This window comes from Pseudophryne corroboree, chromosome 5, assembly GCF_028390025.1.
Source record: "Pseudophryne corroboree isolate aPseCor3 chromosome 5, aPseCor3.hap2, whole genome shotgun sequence".
Classification (NCBI taxonomy): domain Eukaryota; kingdom Metazoa; phylum Chordata; class Amphibia; order Anura; family Myobatrachidae; genus Pseudophryne; species Pseudophryne corroboree.
In genome coordinates this window covers 786543629-786564677 of record NC_086448.1, presented here as the reverse complement: position 1 = coordinate 786564677, position 21049 = coordinate 786543629, and the positions used below count along the sequence as shown (strand labels likewise).

Below are 21049 nucleotides of genomic sequence, written 5' to 3'. Positions count from 1 at the left end.
TTGTGGGTACCAATATGTCGGCCAAACTAAAAGGAAAGCAAAGATAAGATTTGCCGAACATATCTACAATGTAAAAAAGGGACTTAAAACACACAGCTTATCAAACCATTTTTTAGAGAAACATCATAAAGACCCGACTGGACTCACGTTCTTACCAATTCAAAAGATAGGAACAAACTGGAGAGGAGGAGACATAACCATTGATCTAAGAAAACAAGAAAGCAAATGGATTTTTGAATTAAAAACCTTACAACCATCTGGCCACAATATTGACATCGACCTCAACATTTTTTGTATGAACACACACTCCTTACACTAAGTGGCACCTGTTTTAAACATATCCAACCCTTAAATCTTCAAATTTTAAGAAAGAAAAAAAATATTATTTTTTTCCATGTGCTTCCCGCAATTTTTGATGTCACTTCCGGTCCGGAAGTCCCGGAAGTTCAGTTTTTTCCAGATGGGAACAATAAAGTTTTACTATAAATAAATGACCTTTAAACCAAACAACCACCTTGAAAAAGTGCTCTGAACAGCACGAAACGCGTTGGTGGACAAGTGGTATCACAGACAAGAACATCTACGCCGCTTTGCGGACTCGAACTGACGTCGCTATTTCCGGCTTTTCTACAACATCCTTCTCCCGCTGGACGCAGCGGTGAGAGCTGCGACTCACAAAGCCGGCCACGGACAGCCCTCACAGCGATACCAACGGCTGAGGAATCCCCGTGGGTAAGTTAGGGACAGTTAGATTCCGGACTTTTACATCTATATCTGGATACCACCAACCTAACCATTTCTCAAAAGAGCTGTAAACAGAAGTTTTTAAGTATTAATCATTATTCTTTTTTACAGGTGCCACACTCACTTTCTACACACATAATTTAGCGCTCGTTTTAAACCTACATCTCTACCAGCAACCTAACCCTAACCTCCCTGCGTCCTAAACCTAACCCTCCCTTTCTGCAGTCTAAACCTAACTTCTCCTCCCCGCAGCCTAACCCTTCCTCCCCGCAGCCTAACACTAACCATTCCTCCCTGCAGACTAACCCTATCCCTCCCATAGCCTAATTCTCCCCTCCCCGCAGCCTAACCCTCCCCTCCCCGCAGCCTAACCCTCCCCTCCCTGCAGCCTAACCCTAACCATCCCTCCCCGCAACCTAAACCTAACCCTCCCCCGCAGCCTAACCCTAACTCTGCCCCTGCAGCCTAACCCTACACGAAAGCTTAAACGTCAGTTAAATAAACCAACAAATACAAGATCCAGAAACAAATTTAATTAAATAACATTTGTTGTTGTTCCCTTTGAAAATGGTACTCTTAATTCCTACAGTAGGCCAAATGGAAATGTTAATTCATTAATACGAAAGACTGAAGCAACTTGATAGAGGGGCATCACTAAGCTTGGTCACACCCAATGCAGTGGAAATAGCCTATGCACGCGCTGCTAAGAAGGTGTGGTTTCACGGTAAGGGGCATGGCCTCGTGTGGAGGAGCGGGGCCTTGCGGCCTGTCTCCCATTTTCATCCCTGTGGAGGTCCCAGAGATGCTGCACTGCTCCTCTCTGTCTGCAGTGCTGGCTCCTACACTGTGACAGGAGCCGAGTGCTGCACGTAATGTTACAGCACAGCAGACAGCCCTTGTCACTGAGCAGGAGACGGCATTTTGGTGTCACCTGAGTGCAGCCTGCATCCCAGTATAACAAAGCCCCAGTGGTAATTATTTAACTATTATCAACTGGATGGTTACGCAATCTCCAACATGCATGCACAGTTTGGGCTGGGGTGCGTGCCCCAATAGCTCCCACTGCTAGGGAAGCGGGACATAGCTTAGGAGAATGACCTGACTGGCCCAAGTATGTGAGGGGGTGGGGGGGAACTGAGTTTTGGTGGGGGTGCGGTAACAGGTGAGACAGGGCAGCAGAGGGGAAAAGGGACAGTGCAGAGTGCAGAAAACAGGGGGTGGAACTGGGGGCAAATTGAGGTCACCCGTGTCCCTTTAATAGTCCAGTAATAAGGGGCTAGTTAGTGGAGGATCCACAAGAGAGAATCCTCCTAGAAGACGTATGTTCGGGCCCATCCACATCTCACTGTGCTATAATTACATGTACACACACCTACAATTGCCCAGTTCCACCCTCCCAGGTGTAAGGAAATACACTGCATGTAGAAATGTATGCAAACACAGTTTTGGTGCCAGAAATGCATATATTACCTATAAATAAAATCTATAAATCCAACTCTAAATGAGACCAGATATCTAATGACAGCTGATAACAATGAACAATAACAATATATTGTATTAAAAGAATTACTTCAGGACAGGAGATTCATAAATGAAGGTCATAAGTACATGTATACCTATACGCACCTGTTTTGGTTCTGTGTGGAACCTCTAGTAGTTGAATGTGGCTGATGACATTACAAACAATATATAAAACTGCAAACATTGAGCCAGCCATCCCACCTTAAAGCACCTGGTAGTCTTAACTTGTCTGTCCTTTTACAAATCCTTATCTCCTTATAAAAAATATCTCTGGAGAGTACAAAACATGGCTGTTATACAGTCACATGCTCACTGTTCTTAGTCTGTCATGTGAAAGCAATGGGGCGGGTGGTGGTGGTGGTGGTGGTGAGGATTATACAGTGTACAGAGCAGGATGAGGCCAGAAAAGCCTCTCTGCTCACTACCTCATGTGCCTCGTAACTATGGGCCTAATTCAGATCTAATCGCAGCAGCAAAATCTTTCTCTAATGGGCACTGCAGCGGGGGGCAGATGTAACATGTGCAGAGAGTTAGATTTGGGTGAATTATTTTGTTTCTGTGCAGGGTAAATACTGGCTGCTTTATTTTTACACTGCAATTTAGATTTCAGTTTGAACACACCGCACCCAAATCTAACTCTCTCTGCACATGTTATATCTGCCCCACCTGTACTGCACATGGGGGGTCATACCGAGTTGTTCGCTCGCTAGCTGCTTTTAGCAGCTGTGCAAACGCTATGCCGCCTCCCACTGGAAGTGTATTTTAGCTTAGCAGAAGTGCGAACGAAAGGATCGCAGAGCGGCTACAAAATAATTTTGTGCAGTAGATTCAGACCTACTCAGCACTTGCGATGACTTCAGACTGTTCAGTTCCTGTTTTGACGTCACAAACACGCCCTGCGTTCACCCTGCCACGCCTGCGTTTTTCCTGGCACGCCTGCGTTTTTTCGAACACTCCCTGAAAACGGTCAGTTGACACCCAGAAACGCCCACTTCATGTCAATCACTCTGCGGCCAGCAGTGCGACTGAAAAGCTTTGCTAGACCTTGTATGAAACTACATTGGCCGTTGTGAAAGTACGTCGCGCGCACATTGCGACGCTTGCGCAGAAGTGCCGTTTTTTGGCATCATCGCTGCACAGCGAACATTTTCATCTAGCGATCAACTCGGAATGACCCCCATGGTTCTCCCCATTAGAGAAAAATGTTGCTGCTGCGATCAGATCTGAATTAGGCCCAATGGTTGCAGTGTTAGTCACATGACGCTGTGCAGAAATCATTAACAGCAGTCTGAAGAAACAAACCAAGGAAAACATGGTAAATACCAACATTCATAGGGGGAGATTCAAATATTTGAAAAGTCAGTTGGGAGTCTGTTTTTTCCTATCTAATAGACAGGAAAAACCAGACACCTAACCGACTTTTCAACCATTTGAATTCCCCCCTTATAGTCTTACAGAGTGATTTCTTCTATATTATATAGTGATATAAATCATCAGCTACAGTACATCACAAGTTCCTAGCAAATGAATAGCCTAAATATTTGTTCAAGCCCACGAAACACCTGCCCGCGCTCTGTTTGACTGACCCACTTTTTATTCTGTTTAACCATTATAAATCTGGGATATCCATTTATATACCAAGGCTTGATAAATCTGGGCTTCTGTCTTTCTAACAGCTCTGCAGGGGAACGTCACAAGGACAAATATAGGGGTTTGTATCCAGCAGTGAAAGGAGTGGAAAAGTTATATCGATCATTTTATAGAATGTACATGATACTGTAAATGCTACCTCAAAGCTGATTGGTTGCGATGGGAAACGTCTTCACTCTGGGGACAAATCTACCCCATATTTTCTAATTGCGGGAATAATTTCTGAGCAATGGATAGGTACAATTACTGGGGATATTTCATATACAATTTAGAAATAGGCAACTATCATGCTGGAAATAAGATTTGTCTGCCGTAGCCATTAAATTACTTGACCAGAATTTATCTCACACACTATCCTGTAATTTAGATTCCCTTGTTTGGTATGCAGTAATTAATATATTCTATTTTAATTAAAAAACAGAGGCTTACATCAGATACCATTTTATTTTCTTGAAGCAATTAATTTGAGAGACGAGCAGGATAAAACACAAACAATAACATTAATTAATTCTCTGTACGTGAACAGCTTACCGTCCGAACACCGGGTTTAACTGTTTGGGGATATAATTGTTCCGATCTTTTATTTCCGTCTTGCCCAGCCTAAGGACAATGTAGGGATCAGATTTTCCATCTGGATCGGCCGGGCTGAGATTGATGCCCTGGGAAAGACAACAGCGTCTGGGGTGAATAATCTGTAGTATCAGGTGTCATAGCCAGAGAAGCAGCAAATTCCTATTTTATGTATCATTGTAAAATATGTTCTAGTTAATTCTGTCTCCCTCCTACGGTGATGGCATCTGGAGGACGTACAAAAGATAGAAGGTCATACAGTATTATGGAGAGTCGCCAGTGGCCCATGACCGCCTAGCAAGGTGGATGGTGAGGGACAGTAGATCCTGCCTCCCTTTCCCCACCCATGCTCTGTCAGCCATGTGCAGCAGTCAGTGATATCATCATGAGCTTCCACCTCTCCTCCATTGATTCTTCTGCTAGCCTAAGCATGCTAGAAATGATAGTGTTGACAATCCTGTAGACTGCGGGTGCAGCCTTCCAGCATGGAGTCCTGTTACTGTTCTTGGTTGCTCAGGTTAGAGGAGACCCTGCCACCATGGAGGGGTGAGAGAAGTTATTATCTCTTGTGTACATGAAGACTTAAACAGCGCCTTCTCTACCACCACCAAAATGCTAGCAGTGTAAACTATGGGATCCCATCATTCTTGTGAACTAGGGATGGGGAACCTTTGGCCCTCCAGCTGTTGTAGAATTACACATCCCAGCATGCCCTGCAACAGTTTTAGCATGGCCAAATTGCAAAACTGTTGCAAGGCATGCTGGTATGTGTAGTTCAACAACAGCTGGAGGGCCAAAGGTTCCCCATCCCTGATGTAAACTGTAAGTCATTTAAAATTGGTTGATTCAATAGGTGAAGGAACCTCCTTAAACTCTCTCTGGATCCCCTTCCTCACCCATACCTCAAAAGCATTCAATCACTCCACCACTTCACTCACATCCCATACATGTACAAAATAATCTCCTCACTACCTGTCTGCTCATCCCCTGAGTGTCACCTACACTCCACGCTTCTTTCCTTTTCCCACTCCTGCATCTAAGAACTTCTGTAATGCTCCCCTCCTCTGGAACTCACTTGTCACCCTATCAGAGTGTCTACCAGCCTGCAGGGCTTTATGTGTGCCCTGAAAACACATCTGTTCATCAGAGCCTACTAACGTTTCTCCAACTCTTAGCCCTCTGCCCTCTGTCCACATTGTCTTCCACTGCCCTCTGTCCACATTCTCTTCCCAGCTCACCTACACCTCTCAGTTTTTACTTCCAACCATTTAGACCAAGGTTCTCTATTTCAGGACCCCAAACAGTACATGTTTTCCAGGTGTCCTCACAGAATCACAGTTGTCCATGTATGGCACTACGGTCACTTGGTGGTGCCATACTAATACAGGATCACAGGTGTCCATGTATGGCACTACGGACACTTGGTGGCGCCATACTAATACAGTATCACAGGTGTCCATGTATGGCACTACGGACACTTGGTGGCACCATACTAATACAGTATCACAGGTGTCCAGTCCATGTATGGCACTACGGACACTTGGTGGAGCCATACTAATACAGTATCACAGGTGTCCATGTATGGCACTACGGACACTTGGTGGCGCCATACTAATACAGTATCACAGGTGTCCATGTATGGCACTACGGACACTTGGTGGCACCATACTAATACAGTATCACAGGTGTCCAGTCCATGTATGGCACTATGGACACTTGGTGGAGCCATACTAATACAGTATCACAGGTGTCCATGTATGGCACTATGGACACTTGGTGGCGCCATACTAATACAGTATCACAGGTGTCCATGTATGGCACTACGGACACTTGGTGGCACCATACTAATACAGTATCACAGGTGTCCAGTCCATGTATGGCACTATGGACACTTGGTGGAGCCATACTAATACAGTGTCACAGGTGTCCAGTCCATGTATGGCACTATGGACACTTGGTGGAGCCATACTAATACAGTATCACAGGTGTCCAGTCCATGTATGGCACTATGGACACTTGGTGGAGCCATACTAATACAGTATCACAGGTGTCCATGTATGGCACTACGGACACTTGGTGGCACCATACTAATACAGTATCACAGGTGTCCATGTATGGCACTACGGACACTTGGTGGCACCATACTAATACAGTATCACAGGTGTCCATGTATGGCACTACGGACACTTGGTGGCACCATACTAATACAGTATCACAGGTGTCCAGTCCATGTATGGCACTACGGACACTTGGTGGCACCATACTAATACAGTATCACAGGTGTCCATGTATGGCACTACGGACACTTGGTAGCGCCATACTAATACAGTATCACAGGTGTCCATGTATGGCACTACGGACACTTGGTAGCGCCATACTAATACAGTAGTTAACAATGTGGCTCTCTTCCACTGTCCTCTGTCCACATTCTCTTCCCAGCTCACCTACACCTCTCAGTTTTTACTTCCAACCCTTTAGACCAAAGTCCTCAAAGTCAGTCCTCAGGACCCCAAACAGTTCATGTTTTCCAGGTTTCCTCACAGAATCACAAGTGAAATAATCAGCTCTACCTGTGCATCTTTTAAAATGTGTCAATGAGTAATGAGTACACCTGTGCTCCTGCTAGGTGATCTAGAAAACATGAGCTGTGTGGTGTCTTGAGGACGGAGTTTGAGAACCACTGCTTTAGCCTGTAAACTCTTATGAGTGGGCCCCCCAAACTCTCAACTATCTTTATCTCCAGTGCGCTGCCTCTCACAGTCCATGACTCCGATTAATTCGGTCCACCCTTCCCAGGTAGACGGTCACTGAGTGCTACTGTAAATTACTGCATCTCATTTTGTTTTCTAATTATTGTACAGTTTGGTTAATACCCATGTTCAGAAGCTTTTGTCCCCTTTATACTGTTTGTTTAACCCATGATTTCCAAAACTTCGTCATCACAGTGCCAGTTTTAAGGATATCCATGTTTGAGTCCTGACTGAGGTACTAAGTTAGTCACATGTACTTAAGCATGGGATATACGTAAAACCTTCGCTATAACGGTTACGGTGGAGAATGGAAAACTCTGGTTTAACCTACAGTAGTGTAATGGGCCCTACACACTGGCGATATGAGTGAAAGATATGAACAATCTTGTTCATTAATGAACGAGATACCGTTCATATCTTTCAGTGTGGAGGCACCAGCAATGAACGATGCGCGCCCCCATGCTCGTTCATCGCTGGTGCCCCGTCGCTTGTGCCTGCAGGCCAATATGGACGAGATCGTCCACATAGCGATTATGTTCGAGACCCCCAAACCCTTGTGCGCAGTATATTAGATGAGTCTAAATAATGCCTGTCTTCAGTGTGTATAAATGACAGGACCACTGTAATATCCTTCCCTATACTGTGAGCTTTCATGGGAAGGGTTCTTATTTCTATAATTTCTATGCCTTGTAAGTGTTTACTGTATACTACCCTCTACATTCTACTTGCCCTGTACAGAGGGGGCGAGGATCATTATATCTACGCTAAAAGGGGGGAATTCAAATGTTTCCCCCCATAATGTCTATAGAAAATAGGTCGACCACTAATGGTTGACATGCATTATGTCGACAGGGGCAAAAAGCCGACAGGGGGAAAAGGTCAACATGGAATAAGAATAAAGTAGAAAAGGTCAACAGGTTCTAAAGGTCAAGAGGACAAAAGGTGACATGGAAATGGTTGACACAATATAAGATTGTCAACATGTGTTTTTAGTTTTTTGGGGTGTTTTGTCACTCTTCTGCCACAAAAAAAAACCTCCAAACCATTAGTGGCTTCGTTCACCATGCTTCGGGCAAGGTTACTAGCTTACTATCCCCAATCGTAGTCCACGTGAATAGTAAAGTATGAAAAAGTAACAAAATAAAACCACCTTGTGTCGACCCTATGTGTGTCAACCATTATCAAGATAACCTTTAGGTCAACAGGGTCAAAAGGTAGACAATAGGAAAGTTCAACAGGTACAGTGCATAAGGCCGATAGGGTCAAAAGGTCAACACTGAAATGGTCAACACAGAAAAAGTCGACACACTTTTTTTTTTGGTCATTTTTTGTCATTTTTTTTTGTCATCGCTCACCAAGCTTCGGACAAGGTGCCTCGCTCCACTACCGCAGAGCTCGGTACAGGTTACTATTCCCCATCATAGTGCATATGGATGGTAAATCAAGCAAAAGTTGAAAACTCTGTGAAAAAACCTCAAAAAACTTGTGTCGACCATTGTCAAATCAAGCTTTTGACCCTGTCAATCTTTTGAACTGTCTGCCTTTTTTACATGTCAACCTTTTGACCAAGTCAACATTTTGACCCTGTCGACTTGATGCACGTCGACCATTAGTGGGCGACCTATTGACTGTAGACCTTTTTAATGTAGATCTATAGACCGGATACTGTACAGAGATCTAGGAGGTGTTTTTGTTCATAAAGATACGGCCCCATAAGGTCAGTAAAATGCAGGAACATGTGACCCCTCCTCATCTGCATGTAGACGTTAATAAATGACAAAGTAAACTTCCCTGAATAAACAGCTAGAACACAATATACTGTTACATATTTTGAAATACACTATGAACCATGTACGGAATGCATGTACCCATTCTATAGCAGCAACAGCTAAAGGATACCTGTATCAGAGAGAATAAAGGGAGAATACGTACAGAAACTATATAGACACGGATGAGGACCTTCACAGAGTGGTTTGTGGGGATCCCCTGCAGAATCTTCAGCTGCCGGGTGTCCATAGAGCTTGATAAATCATCCATACTCTTAGAAATGCTGAAACAGCCCTGCAAAGAGAAAACATTACTTATTATTAGAATTAGAATTACAGTATTTCATAATACTATTTAAAAACCCTCCTGATTTTCCATATAACCAAAGACAAGACCCACCTTTTGTGCTTGTCCTACTGTATTTTGTGCACAGTCTGGCCCAGATTTATCAAGCCTTGGAGAGTGCTAAACTGCATGGTGATAAAGATATAAAGTATCAGCCAATCAGCTTCTGTCATTTTTCAAGCACAGCCGGTAACAAGACAGGTATGAGCTTATTGGTTGTTACTTTATCACCGTGCAATTTATCACTCTCCGAGGCTTGATAAATCTGGCCCAGACTCTATCTACTTAGATTACATTAAAACTTGGTGGTCAAGAAAAAAAGGGGTGTTAGATCAAGGGTCGTGTATGCATACTGCATGCTCCTACCCCAAAGGCGCTGCTACTGCCCAACACACACACCGGATGGTGCAGGACTGGCACAGCAGCATGCTCCCAGCCAATTGCCAACAAGGAAGGGCAGCAGCTGCCAGATACAGAGAGGTAAGTAGCTGGTAGCTGCTACACCCCCACATCATCAGCTGGCACATAGGGGGCACCATAGTGCAAACAGGGACACTGAAATAGGGACATTATGTCACCCATTCAGTGCTTCACACGCCCCCTAAACCATAGCACCTAAGGTGACTTCCTTTATACATATATTGTTGGCGTCGACACAGATGAGGAAAATGATTACTGTACCTTGAATTTACCGACAATCCTGTTGTCATGGACACTGTGGTCTTCATCATTGGCTTTGCCTCTCATCAGTTCAAACGTTCTGACCCAGTCTTCAAAGTTGTGAAATTCGCTCTCCAGTTCCCCATCGTATATCTGAGACATAGAAACACGGCTTTAAGGTAGCAAGGATATCAGCGGGTGGTAACTGACAAATAGAAACGACGCAGTATATTATAATAAAGGGATCTGGGTCAGCAACGGTTATCAGACATGGTGGTATTGTATACCAGTCACCAGAGAAGGAGGTCTGCCTGGTAGACTTTCCGCCGAAGAAGGCAGTCCATGTTGTGTACAAGTTACCAGATAATGGGGTTTGTATAGTACACTACATCAGAGGATGGGGTATTTATTGTATACTAGCTAATTGGGTCCCATGTTGTCTATCAGCCACTGTGTGTCTTGTGCACTAGTCACCATAAAATAGGGCTCATACTGTACACAAGCCTGTAGATAATGAGCTCTGAACAAGGGTGAGTCTACAACCTCCCTGATATGACAATTCTTGGGTGCTCATGTTGCATAGGGGTGTATGCTATAACCAGGGGCGTCAGAACGTGTTGTGGTTGGGGGAGGCATATATCAAAATAAATTTTAGCGCCCCCCCCCCACGATTATCCACCCCCACCCCACTCCACCCCATGCGGGGAGCACTTACCCCTCAGATCACCTCTGAGAATCTGACTTCAAAACTCCGGCACCGCAGCCTGCAGCCCCGTGTCCTCCTGTCCTAGCCGGCTCTCAGATGCATTACTGGGAGGAGGCGTGGCCATGCTGAGGCTGCTGGGACATCCCCGCCTCCTCCCACTAATGCCTCTGTGAAGAGCCGGCTAGACAGGACACGGGGCAGAGTTTTGAAGTCACAGTCTCCGCACTGATCTGGGGGGTAAGCGCTCCCCTCCCCATGCATGTGCCTCTGTCATGTTTTTTTTTTTTTGGGGGGGGGGCATGCTTCCCCCTTGCCCCTCCCCCCATTCCGACGCCTATGGCTATAAAAACCCTGATTGGATACTCTTTGGGTGTCCTTGTTGCATAGGGGTGTGTGCATTAACCCTCTTTGACACTAGTTGCATGCTCATGTTGCAAGAGTGTGTGTGTGTGTGTGTGTGTGTGTGTGTGTGTGTGTGTGTGTGTGTGTGTGTGTGTGTGTGATGGGGGGCGGAGCTATGAAGTCCCTGATAGGCTAATGTTGGTTAGTAGAATATGTATGGCTTCAGTCTGCCACTAGTTATCTGATTACAATACTAACATTGAATTTGCAGATATAGGCTAATAGAACTCTTTTAATAAACAAATTTTCATTTCACTATATTCACTTCTCCTGGTATTTATGATTTATGGAGTTGCAAGTTACTGTGTATCTAGGTTTATGCCACTTAAAAGGTTTTGGATGTCTCGTTAATTGTATTGGTGTTAAATATATTAAGTGTTTATTTAACCTATATGCTGAAATATTGACTTGGCTCGATGCAGGGCAGTAGAGAGCCTGGCTGGGACCAGGTACTTTTTGGGAGGCGTGGCCTAATCACAGGAGGCGTGGCCATGCATTCTAAGATAAAAATACAGAACAAAATAGTACTTTAAGCTCCTCCCTGGCCACACTGCAGCCCAGCTCCCAGCAGTGAGGAGAAGAGCTGCATCTACTGCTGCAAGGTAAGGGGGTGTGGGACCTGGGCGCCTCCATCAGACCTGTGCCCGGGTAATTAGACTCTCCCCTCTCGGCACCACTGGTTCCAGGTGCATAAATCTCAATCTATGGGCCTTATAGTAAAACAGTGGTAAGTCTACTCTGAATTTCTTGCTCTTTTAAATAAGTTCAGGAGCCAGTGCATGAGCAGAGAGCTGAAAGCCCCTCCCTATATGTATATTACTTGATATGTGCCAGCCACTACCAATACACTCCGAAGTGGGTGGAACCGTATGGCCAGACACTGATATGTGCCAGCCTCTCCCCATATGCTCGGAAGTGGGTGGAACAGCATGGCCAAGCACTGATATGTGCCAGCCCCTCCCCATATACTCGGAAGTGGGCGGAACAGCATGGCCAAGCACTGATATGTGCCAACCCCTCCCCATATACTTGGAAGTGGGCAGACACGTATGGCCAGACACTCATATGTGCCAGCCCCTCCCCATATGCTCCGAAGTGGGTGGAACAGCATGAACAGACACTGATATGTGCCAGCCCCTCCCCATATACTTGGAAGTGGGAGGAACAGCATGACCAGACACTGATATGTGCCAGCCCCTCCCCATATACTCGGAAGTGGGTGTAACAACTTGGCCAGTCGTTGCTGTATTACACATACATAGTACATCATAAGCCTCAGCCTAAAAAAAAAATGATATATTATTATTACCAGTTATTTATATAGCACTCACATATTCCGCAGCGCTTTACAGAGAGTATGTAGTCATTCACATTAGTCCATGCACCAATGGAGCTTACAATCTATATTTCCTACCACATGTAGGTTTAAAATGAATGTATTTTAGTAACAGCATGGATTATAGTTGTCAATTAGACTAAAAACATAACTTCATCTGGGTTATTATATTTAAACTATAATTACATCAGAACAGAGTAGGAAATATAATACAGGTTGAACTCGATGGACAACTTGTCTTTTTTCAACCTCATTAAATAACTATGTTACTATGTACACATACGCATACACTAGGGTTCATTTTTGTCAGCAGCTAATTACCTCACCAGTAAGGTTCTGGATTGTGGGAGGAAAGTCACGCAAACATGGGGAGAACATACAAACTCCGCACAGACAGCACCTTGGTGGGAATCAAACCCAGGACCTCAGTGCAGTGAGGCAGCAAGGTAATCATTGCCCTATTTCCCTACGTTACAGAATATCAGGTGTCATTATCTTTCTGTACCTGTAGTGTTGCCAGTTTTGGTCCTTCTTTTGGCTTCGGTTTAACTATGTCCAGTCCCTTTTTGCCATCTTTCTTTTTTTTATCCTGGTCGTCCTCAATCAGCAAGGTGACGTGTCCTTTTGTCTTAGAAGTCTTAGCAGCTATAAACACCCAAACAACCGGTTTTATATATCCTTTAATGGAAGATTAGTGCACAACACAATGCCACAAAACATAACTGTTTTATATTTTGCCCCAGACAGTATTAATCTATTTATTCCTGATGAAAACTCTGCAGATTTATTCTAATAACAGTATATATCATAGGATGACTTCAACTCTAGAAGATGACCTCAGATGGTCTCTATTGATCTGTGTGTTTGGTCACCGTCCAACACTGCTAACAAGCTCCAATAATCCCCAAAACAATCTGGCTGCTTGGCTCGAGTGCCTTTGGCCAAACAACAGTACTGGACCTCCGCCTGGGCGGCATAACATTCTGAAAAACCCTGTAGACACCAATTAATCTTCTGTGCAGTGCACACAGACTTCTATTTACCGGGAATTAGTGCGTTTTGTTACAGGACTAATATTGTTTAAACGTAAAATAAACCAAAATATCACGTAAAACAAAACTATACAATCTGAGATGTTTCTGAACTTTTTTTGCATTAATGTTTATATAATATACATACTCACCATCGTCAGCTGGCGGCGGTTCTGTGGTTGTCACACTAGCCTTGGCCTGCAGAAAACAAAAGAATCAATATTTGTAGAATATAAAATAAGAGTTTGCATGCAGAAATGTATTGTTTGAAGTGCATTAAAAGATAATAAATGTAGGTTTCAAACTCCCTCTAATGGTCCATTCAGAAAATCTTCTCTACTGCTCAGTGGACCTGATCGAGAGGTGGAAACGTTGCGGATGTTTGAGCGCTTATTTGCTACTGCTCATGTGCAAAAAAGCCCTGAAAAGCCCTGAAAACCCCTTATGGCGCATGCGTTCCCCTTTTGTGGACGGAGTCGCTGGCATTCGAACTGGTGGTGCAAAACCCTGGGCAATGACTGGGAGGTGGCCTGAACTGAATGCAAAACTAAAAATAAAAGGGCAGTTTCATGGGTGTGTTATGGGAGTGACATCCCCAGGTTCCACATATTGTAGCAGCAAGGGCTATATTTCTCTCTATGCCATGTAATATATTGGATAGCCATATACCACTCCAATACGAGTTGCAGTATACACAGTATCTCTTTCTTCTTGGGGAAGTTTATGGCAATTTTCCTTTGCACCCATGTTTACACAGTGGCTCTGTGTATGTTTACAAGGAACTGCCATGATTAGATCTTTTGCGCATATATCACAAGAAAATATGGAGAAATACAATATCATACATTAATTAAGATGGGGCACATTTTAATTTGAAAACAAAATGTAACTTGCAGTAATTCATCATTAAACACCCAGCAGGGAAATCTAAAATAAACTATTTTACGTATGCGTATATTCCAGTTATAGCTTATTCTTTATGAATTACAGGTGTAAATTCTCCCAGGACAGTCGCTTGTAAATCACTCCCACTGCGGGCAATCTAACTAAGACATTAGAAACTAAATAGATGTACTGTGCTTTCAACTTTGTGTTTCTCCATTACCTTTTATTTCATCATGTAATGACCAAGCATTAGTTCTAAGTAATAAATGCCAGGACAAGGCTCTTCCCTATTATTGAGAGTGTCCTGTACTGCCGCTTGTTGCTGTAGGGGATGGCAGGAAGCGATATTTAGGAAAAATAGGGACTGTCTTGGGAAAACAGGGACACTGATGCCTGTAAGCAGTTCAGTTATATGGATTCCAGATTTCATCTTTGTTTTACCCAGCAAAGAAATCACTTCGTAAAACCAAGATGAAATCTGTGAACATCATGTTCTGTATTTTTATAACAATTTATGTACTAGATGGCGCTATTGCTGCTGCTTTCTATGCACAAGGAAACATTATGGCAAACTATCCTGGGGAGCAGCTTATGACCATATACTGTACTTGCTAGTTGTTTAGGAACCACCTTTACTCATCACACTGAAACGTATGCTCTGTATATATGTGTGTATGTAATCACCTTCTGCAGTGCTTCCAGCGACGCATAATATTTTGACCACCAATCGATGACATTCTCTGCCGACTCGTCGGCTATAGTTCTCTTTTTCTTCTTTGTTGAGCGCCTGATGGAACCTCTCACTAATGCCTACATAGAAATTAAATATATGCATGCACGCTGAGGTAGAAAGAGATACATTGCAAATACAATGCTGATTTGGGCAGGCACACAACACTAACATTGCAATGTTATGGGGTCGGAAGCGGAAGTTGTGTTTGGAAAGGGTAAAATGTGCAATTGCTGGCTTTTAGTGAGTTACCAGCAGGCTATCATAGCAATCAGTAGGCAGCTGTCAGCACTGAGTACTGAGTAATAATACTAGGCTGCTTGTACAGTAGATTCCAGCAACAGCAGTCAGTACACTTCCTACAGTACCTGTTACTATGGGCACATAGCGTCAGGGCAGCATTGTAGGCCCTGAAAGCAGCACTACCCACCCACTCACAGGAATAAATAAATAACATGCCCCTCTCGCAGGCCTGCACTGTCTCTCCACATGCTTCCATACAGTGAATGGCTTTCAGCACTCTGATCGGTGGACAGCTCCAGCCAGGCAGAGAAGGATGGATGCTCCTGGATTGCTCAGAGATTCTCTACCTGACTCCCAAGAAGCTACACAGGCACTAGCTCCTGCTCAATGGCCCCTAAAATTGTGGGGCCCTGGGCAGCTGCCCATTGAGCCCATATGTTAAGATGACTCTGCTTAGATTGCTAAGATCAATCCAGTAGTTTTAGAACTTTCCACTAGAAATGAGTTGGCCCTGGGTCAGCAATGGTTATTAGAAAGAGGTCTGTGTTGTAGACTTCCCACCAAACATTGCAGTGGACGGTCTGCTGGTTGTTATCATTGTTAGGAACAGTAGCACACAGGGTGGTCTGGGCATGTGTGCAAACTGATCTAAGGAGTATCAACTGATTATATTTAACATTATAGAATAAGCACACACACACAAGGGAAGCTTTATTATACTATAACCACCAAGAATGGGATTTGTTTTGTGTACTAATGCCTTGCAAGAAGTTTGTATTGTTCATTAGTCATCTGCTGAAAGCTTAACTGTTTGGTGCCCAGACTCGCATCCATCACCTACAACCCTAATGTTTTCCTGTGGAGCACTATGAATTCTGAAGAAGAAAGGGGGCTACCGGGAAAGGGAACGGTACTGTGTGCTAATCACTAGTATGAAGTTTGTATCGTTCATTAGTTACCAGGAAGTGGATCTGCATTATACGTGAACCACCTGAAAGGGGTGTCTGTACTGGACGATAGCCACCAGGAAAGGGGTTTGAAGTTTGTATTATTCATTAGTCACTGGGAAGTGGATCGGCATTATAGGTGCACCACCAGATAGGATTGTACAATAGCCACCAGGAAAGGGCTTCTGTATAACATACTAACCAACAGGAAGGGGCTCTGTGTCTCATATTCGTCTCTCTGCTTTGTACTACTCTTGTTTTACTTATTTAGTTTAATACTCAGGACACATTTGAATTCTGTGGTTCTTTTGTACACGTATAACAATAGGGGACCCACTGTGTCTAATACTGGCCCTGTATTTAAGTCATTTATTCTCCATGTGTAATATTTTTATTTTTGTAGCACTGGTAGAGTGGCATTAGGCTAGATAACCTTTTATAGGCAGGTGGTACAACGTAAAATGATACTTGCATACAGCACAGTATGCAGTATAGACCAATTCTTCTTTTACACTGTTGAAGATGAACATTGACAAAACTTCTGTCCAGTAGGTAGTTGGTAACATTAACACACACAGGTATTCCCGAGCATTGGAGATGACTTATCCTCTACTAGGCATTCCTCTGATATGTGTTCAGGTGTGCAGTAAGACCTGATAGCCTTACGCTCCCCTATACTCAGACTATACAAGTATTTACATCAATGTGGACACAATTATGGCCTCACCTCTTACCGCCACTCAACAAGTGCTGACTACATAGATGTTTTTAAAAAAATATTTATCTGTAGCGGTAAAATAATGCAATAAAATACCACAAGATGGGAAGAAGAAGCCAGTGTCACCTGTTGTTTAGTGTCTTTCTTCAAGGGAGATTTAAATGTTGCCGTTGAGGTCTTGGGTTTGGCACCATCTTCAGCTACACTCTGGTCCTTGGTGGCCGGTGGGGTAGATGTTGGATCAATGGGTGGTGTAGAATCAGGATCAAGCAGTGAAGCTGAAGCTGGATCAGGGGAAGGTCCTGATGGTGGAACTGGGGATGGAGATGGGGAGGAACCAGATGGAGCTGCCTGGGCTTCGGGTGCTCCTACATCCACATAGATGTGATCCACTGGCTCTTTTTGGTCTGGATTGTCATACTCAGGTGCAGCTGAAACGAAATGCACATTTGCAAATAATATTACAGTCATGGGCATGAAGAACAGAGATCCGCTGTAGAATCACAGAACGTGTTGTACAGATACTGGGATTGGCCACTTTACTCTACATCTCTGGTCATTATTGACCATCACAACCTTCGCTACAATTGGTTAGAAATGGTTGAGTCTGGTCAGCCTCCATTACATAGGTATAGTAGTAGTCTCTTCCCTAGTAGAGGGACACATAGGTACAGTAGTAGTCTCTTCCCTGGTAGAGGGACACATAGGTACAGTAGTAGTCTCTTCCCTAGTAGAGGGATACAGTACATAGGTACAGTAGTAGTCTCTTCCCTGGTAGAGGGACACATAGGTACAGTAGTAGTCTCTTCCCTAGTAGAGGGATACAGTACATAGGTACAGTAGTAGTCTCTTCCCTAGTAGAGGGACACATAGGTACAGTAGTAGTCTCTTCCCTAGTAGAAGGACACATAGGTACAGTAGTAGTCTCTTCCCTAGTAGAGGGACACATAGGTACAGTAGTAGTCTCTTCCCTAGTAGAGGGACACATAGGTACAGTAGTAGTCTCTTCCCTAGTAGAAGGACACATAGGTACAGTAGTAGTCTCTTCCCTAGTAGAGGGACACATAGGTACAGTAGTAGTCTCTTCCCTGGTAGAGGGACACATAGGTACAGTAGTAGTCTCTTCCCTAGTAGAGGGATACAGTACATAGGTACAGTAGTAGTCTCTTCCCTGGTAGAGGGACACATAGGTACAGTAGTAGTCTCTTCCCTAGTAGAGGGATACAGTACATAGGTACAGTAGTAGTCTCTTCCCTAGTAGAGGGACACATAGGTACAGTAGTAGTCTCTTCCCTAGTAGAAGGACACATAGGTACAGTAGTAGTCTCTTCCCTAGTAGAGGGACACATAGGTACAGTAGTAGTCTCTTCCCTAGTAGAGGGACACATAGGTACAGTAGTAGTCTCTTCCCTAGTAGAAGGACACATAGGTACAGTAGTAGTCTCTTCCCTAGTAGAGGGACACATAGGTACAGTAGTAGTCTCTTCCCTAGTAGAGGGACACATAGGTACAGTAGTAGTCTCTTCCCTGGTAGAGGGACACATAGGTACAGTAGTAGTCTCTTCCCTAGTAGAGGGACACATAGGTACAGTAGTAGTCTCTTCCCTAGTAGAGGGACACATAGGTACAGTAGTAGTCTCTTCCCTAGTAGAGGGACTTTTCATGAGGAGTAGTACTGTACATTTCATCAGGATCTATTTTCTTGTTTGTGCGATTCACCATCTGCTCCATAAAATGCTGTAAAATACCATATGTCTGGAAGTTGTGAGATACTGAACAAATTCCCCATGGGCTGCTATCTAATACCATTCAGCGATTATCTTGATATTTTATCCTAAAAATTCTCTATTAAGACGAGATTTAACATTTATCTTCACCTAAACAGTATATCGGATTATCACTTCAGCTGCCAAAGCTTCTGTAGCCTCCGTGAGTTACACCACAGATTGCTCAGGATTCCTGCAGCTCCATGATTTTGGAATAAGTTGTACATACCCTGTATACTGGTTCATTATTATTATTATTATTATTATTATTATTTTGTGATACTTGAGAAGTATTACTGATTTTAATAATTTCATTGTGATAATGTTGTTTTATACGAGTACATGCAATTCAACGTAACCGGCGGTCAGCTTTATCAGTTATGTAGCATCTGTAGATAGGGGCCCCGAAAGTTCCAATGCGGCATGGCCACGCCCATGCAATGTGACCCGGAGCCCAACATCTATAAAGACAGCGTCATGTAATTGTGGCTGTGTTACTGTAATCTAATGACATCCAGCAAACTGTAATACATTAACAGCAACTTGAAACCGAACCCTGAGGAAAGTATTAGCAACCCTAAGGGGCTTGTGCTGATGGACCGGACGTTGCATCTAAATCCCCAGCACAGCCAGTTCTTGCTTCCAGATTTACAGAATTCCCCTCCATGCTTCTTCACCCGCTTACTCCCTCTGCGGTTTAATGGATGAATCTTACACCTCTTACCACTGTCCGAGGAAGCGCTGGGTTCTTCTTCCTCCTTTACTGCAGCAGTGTCCAGCGCCAAAGGTTTATGCAAGAACTGTTTCAAACAGTTGATCATGTGGGTCCCAACCAGTGTGCTCCGGCCAAACGCTCTCCAGTCCACCACGCAGATACTGAGAGGCGGATGTAACACCTCGTTCTCAGGCAGTTCCTAGGAGAGAACAACGCACTTTACAGTACTCTGCCCTACTGCAGACAGTAAATGCATGAGAGTATACACATGTTACAACAGTCACATCATTTGTCAGCATAGCAGTACAGAATAAGCTGTTGGTGCAGAAATACATCATTTTTGTGGCATTTTATTGGACGAAAATTCTTATTTTTTTTTATTTCACATTTTTTTTAAAAATAACCTCACTCTCTATTTAACTAACTGGTCACAGGCCAGCATTGCAGCATGTAAGATGAATGGAGGAGGTAGTTATTTCAGTGAAAGTCCCAATCACTATGTCGGCAGTCTAATGTCAAGCACAGTATGCCGACATGGTACTAATGTTACATAAAGTATTGTAACCGACTCGGCAGTTGAAACATGGGCCCTCATTCCGAGTTGTTCGCTCGCTAGCTGCTTTTAGCAGCATTGCACACGCTAGGCCGCCGCCCTCTGGGAGTGTATCTTAGCTTAGCAGAATTGCGAACGAAAGATTAGCAGATTTGCGAATAGAAAATTCTTAGCAGTTTCTAAGTAGCTCCAGACTTACTCAGCCATTGCGATCAGTTCAGTCAGTTTCGTTCCTGGTTTGACGTCACAAACACACCCAGCGTTCGCCCAGAAACTCCCCCGTTTCTTCAGACACTCCCGCGTTTTTCCCAGAAACGCCAGCGTTTTTTCGTACACTCCCATAAAACGGCCAGTTTCCGCCCAGAAACACCCACTTCCTGTCAATCACACTCCGATCACCAGAACGATGAAAAATCCTTGTTATGCGTTGAGTAAAATACCTAACTTTTGAGTAAAATAACTAAGCGCATGCGCAGTAAGCGACTAATCACAATATAGCGAAACTCGGCAACGAGCGAACAACTCGGAATGAGGGCCATGATGTTTAAGCATCATGTTTTAACGTACACTGCCGACACGATTGCAATGCTACAAGTAATATTAGTACCGTGTCAGCATACTGTTTTCGACATTATACTGCCGACATAGTATTTGTCAACATTGTGACTCTCAGCACATCATACCGATCCCAAACCAATAAGTGATCGTCCTATCCAGGAGGCAACTGGATCAGCGAACTAACAAAAATCCCAACAAGTTAAATAAAAAGTGTCTACAGCTGCCACAGAACTGATGGGTCACCAGCTGAGCCGGACGGCGGGATCTGACAAAGGGAGTCATTCCGACCTGATCGCACGCTGCCGTTTTTCGCAGCGCAGCGATCAGGTCACTACTGCGCAAGCACCGCAATGCGCAGGCGCATCGTACGGGTACAAAGCGGATCGTTGATGAGCGATGGATTTAACAAAGAATCCATTCGCACAGCTGATCGCAAGGAGATTGACAGGAAG

The 21049-nt window shown here is 44.0% G+C and overlaps 1 protein-coding gene across 1 annotated transcript in view; it reads right to left on the bottom strand.

Moving 5' to 3' along the window:
• The window catches only part of FER1L6 (fer-1 like family member 6), a 478947-nt gene that overhangs the window by 52931 nt on the left and 404967 nt on the right, over positions 1 to 21049 (bottom strand). Inside the window, 8 exon segments of the mRNA XM_063924401.1 lie at positions 4447 to 4574; positions 9168 to 9296; positions 10029 to 10160; positions 12957 to 13096; positions 13635 to 13680; positions 15052 to 15177; positions 17132 to 17436; positions 19496 to 19685. Of these exon segments, the coding sequence (XP_063780471.1) occupies positions 4447 to 4574; positions 9168 to 9296; positions 10029 to 10160; positions 12957 to 13096; positions 13635 to 13680; positions 15052 to 15177; positions 17132 to 17436; positions 19496 to 19685 (1196 nt within the window).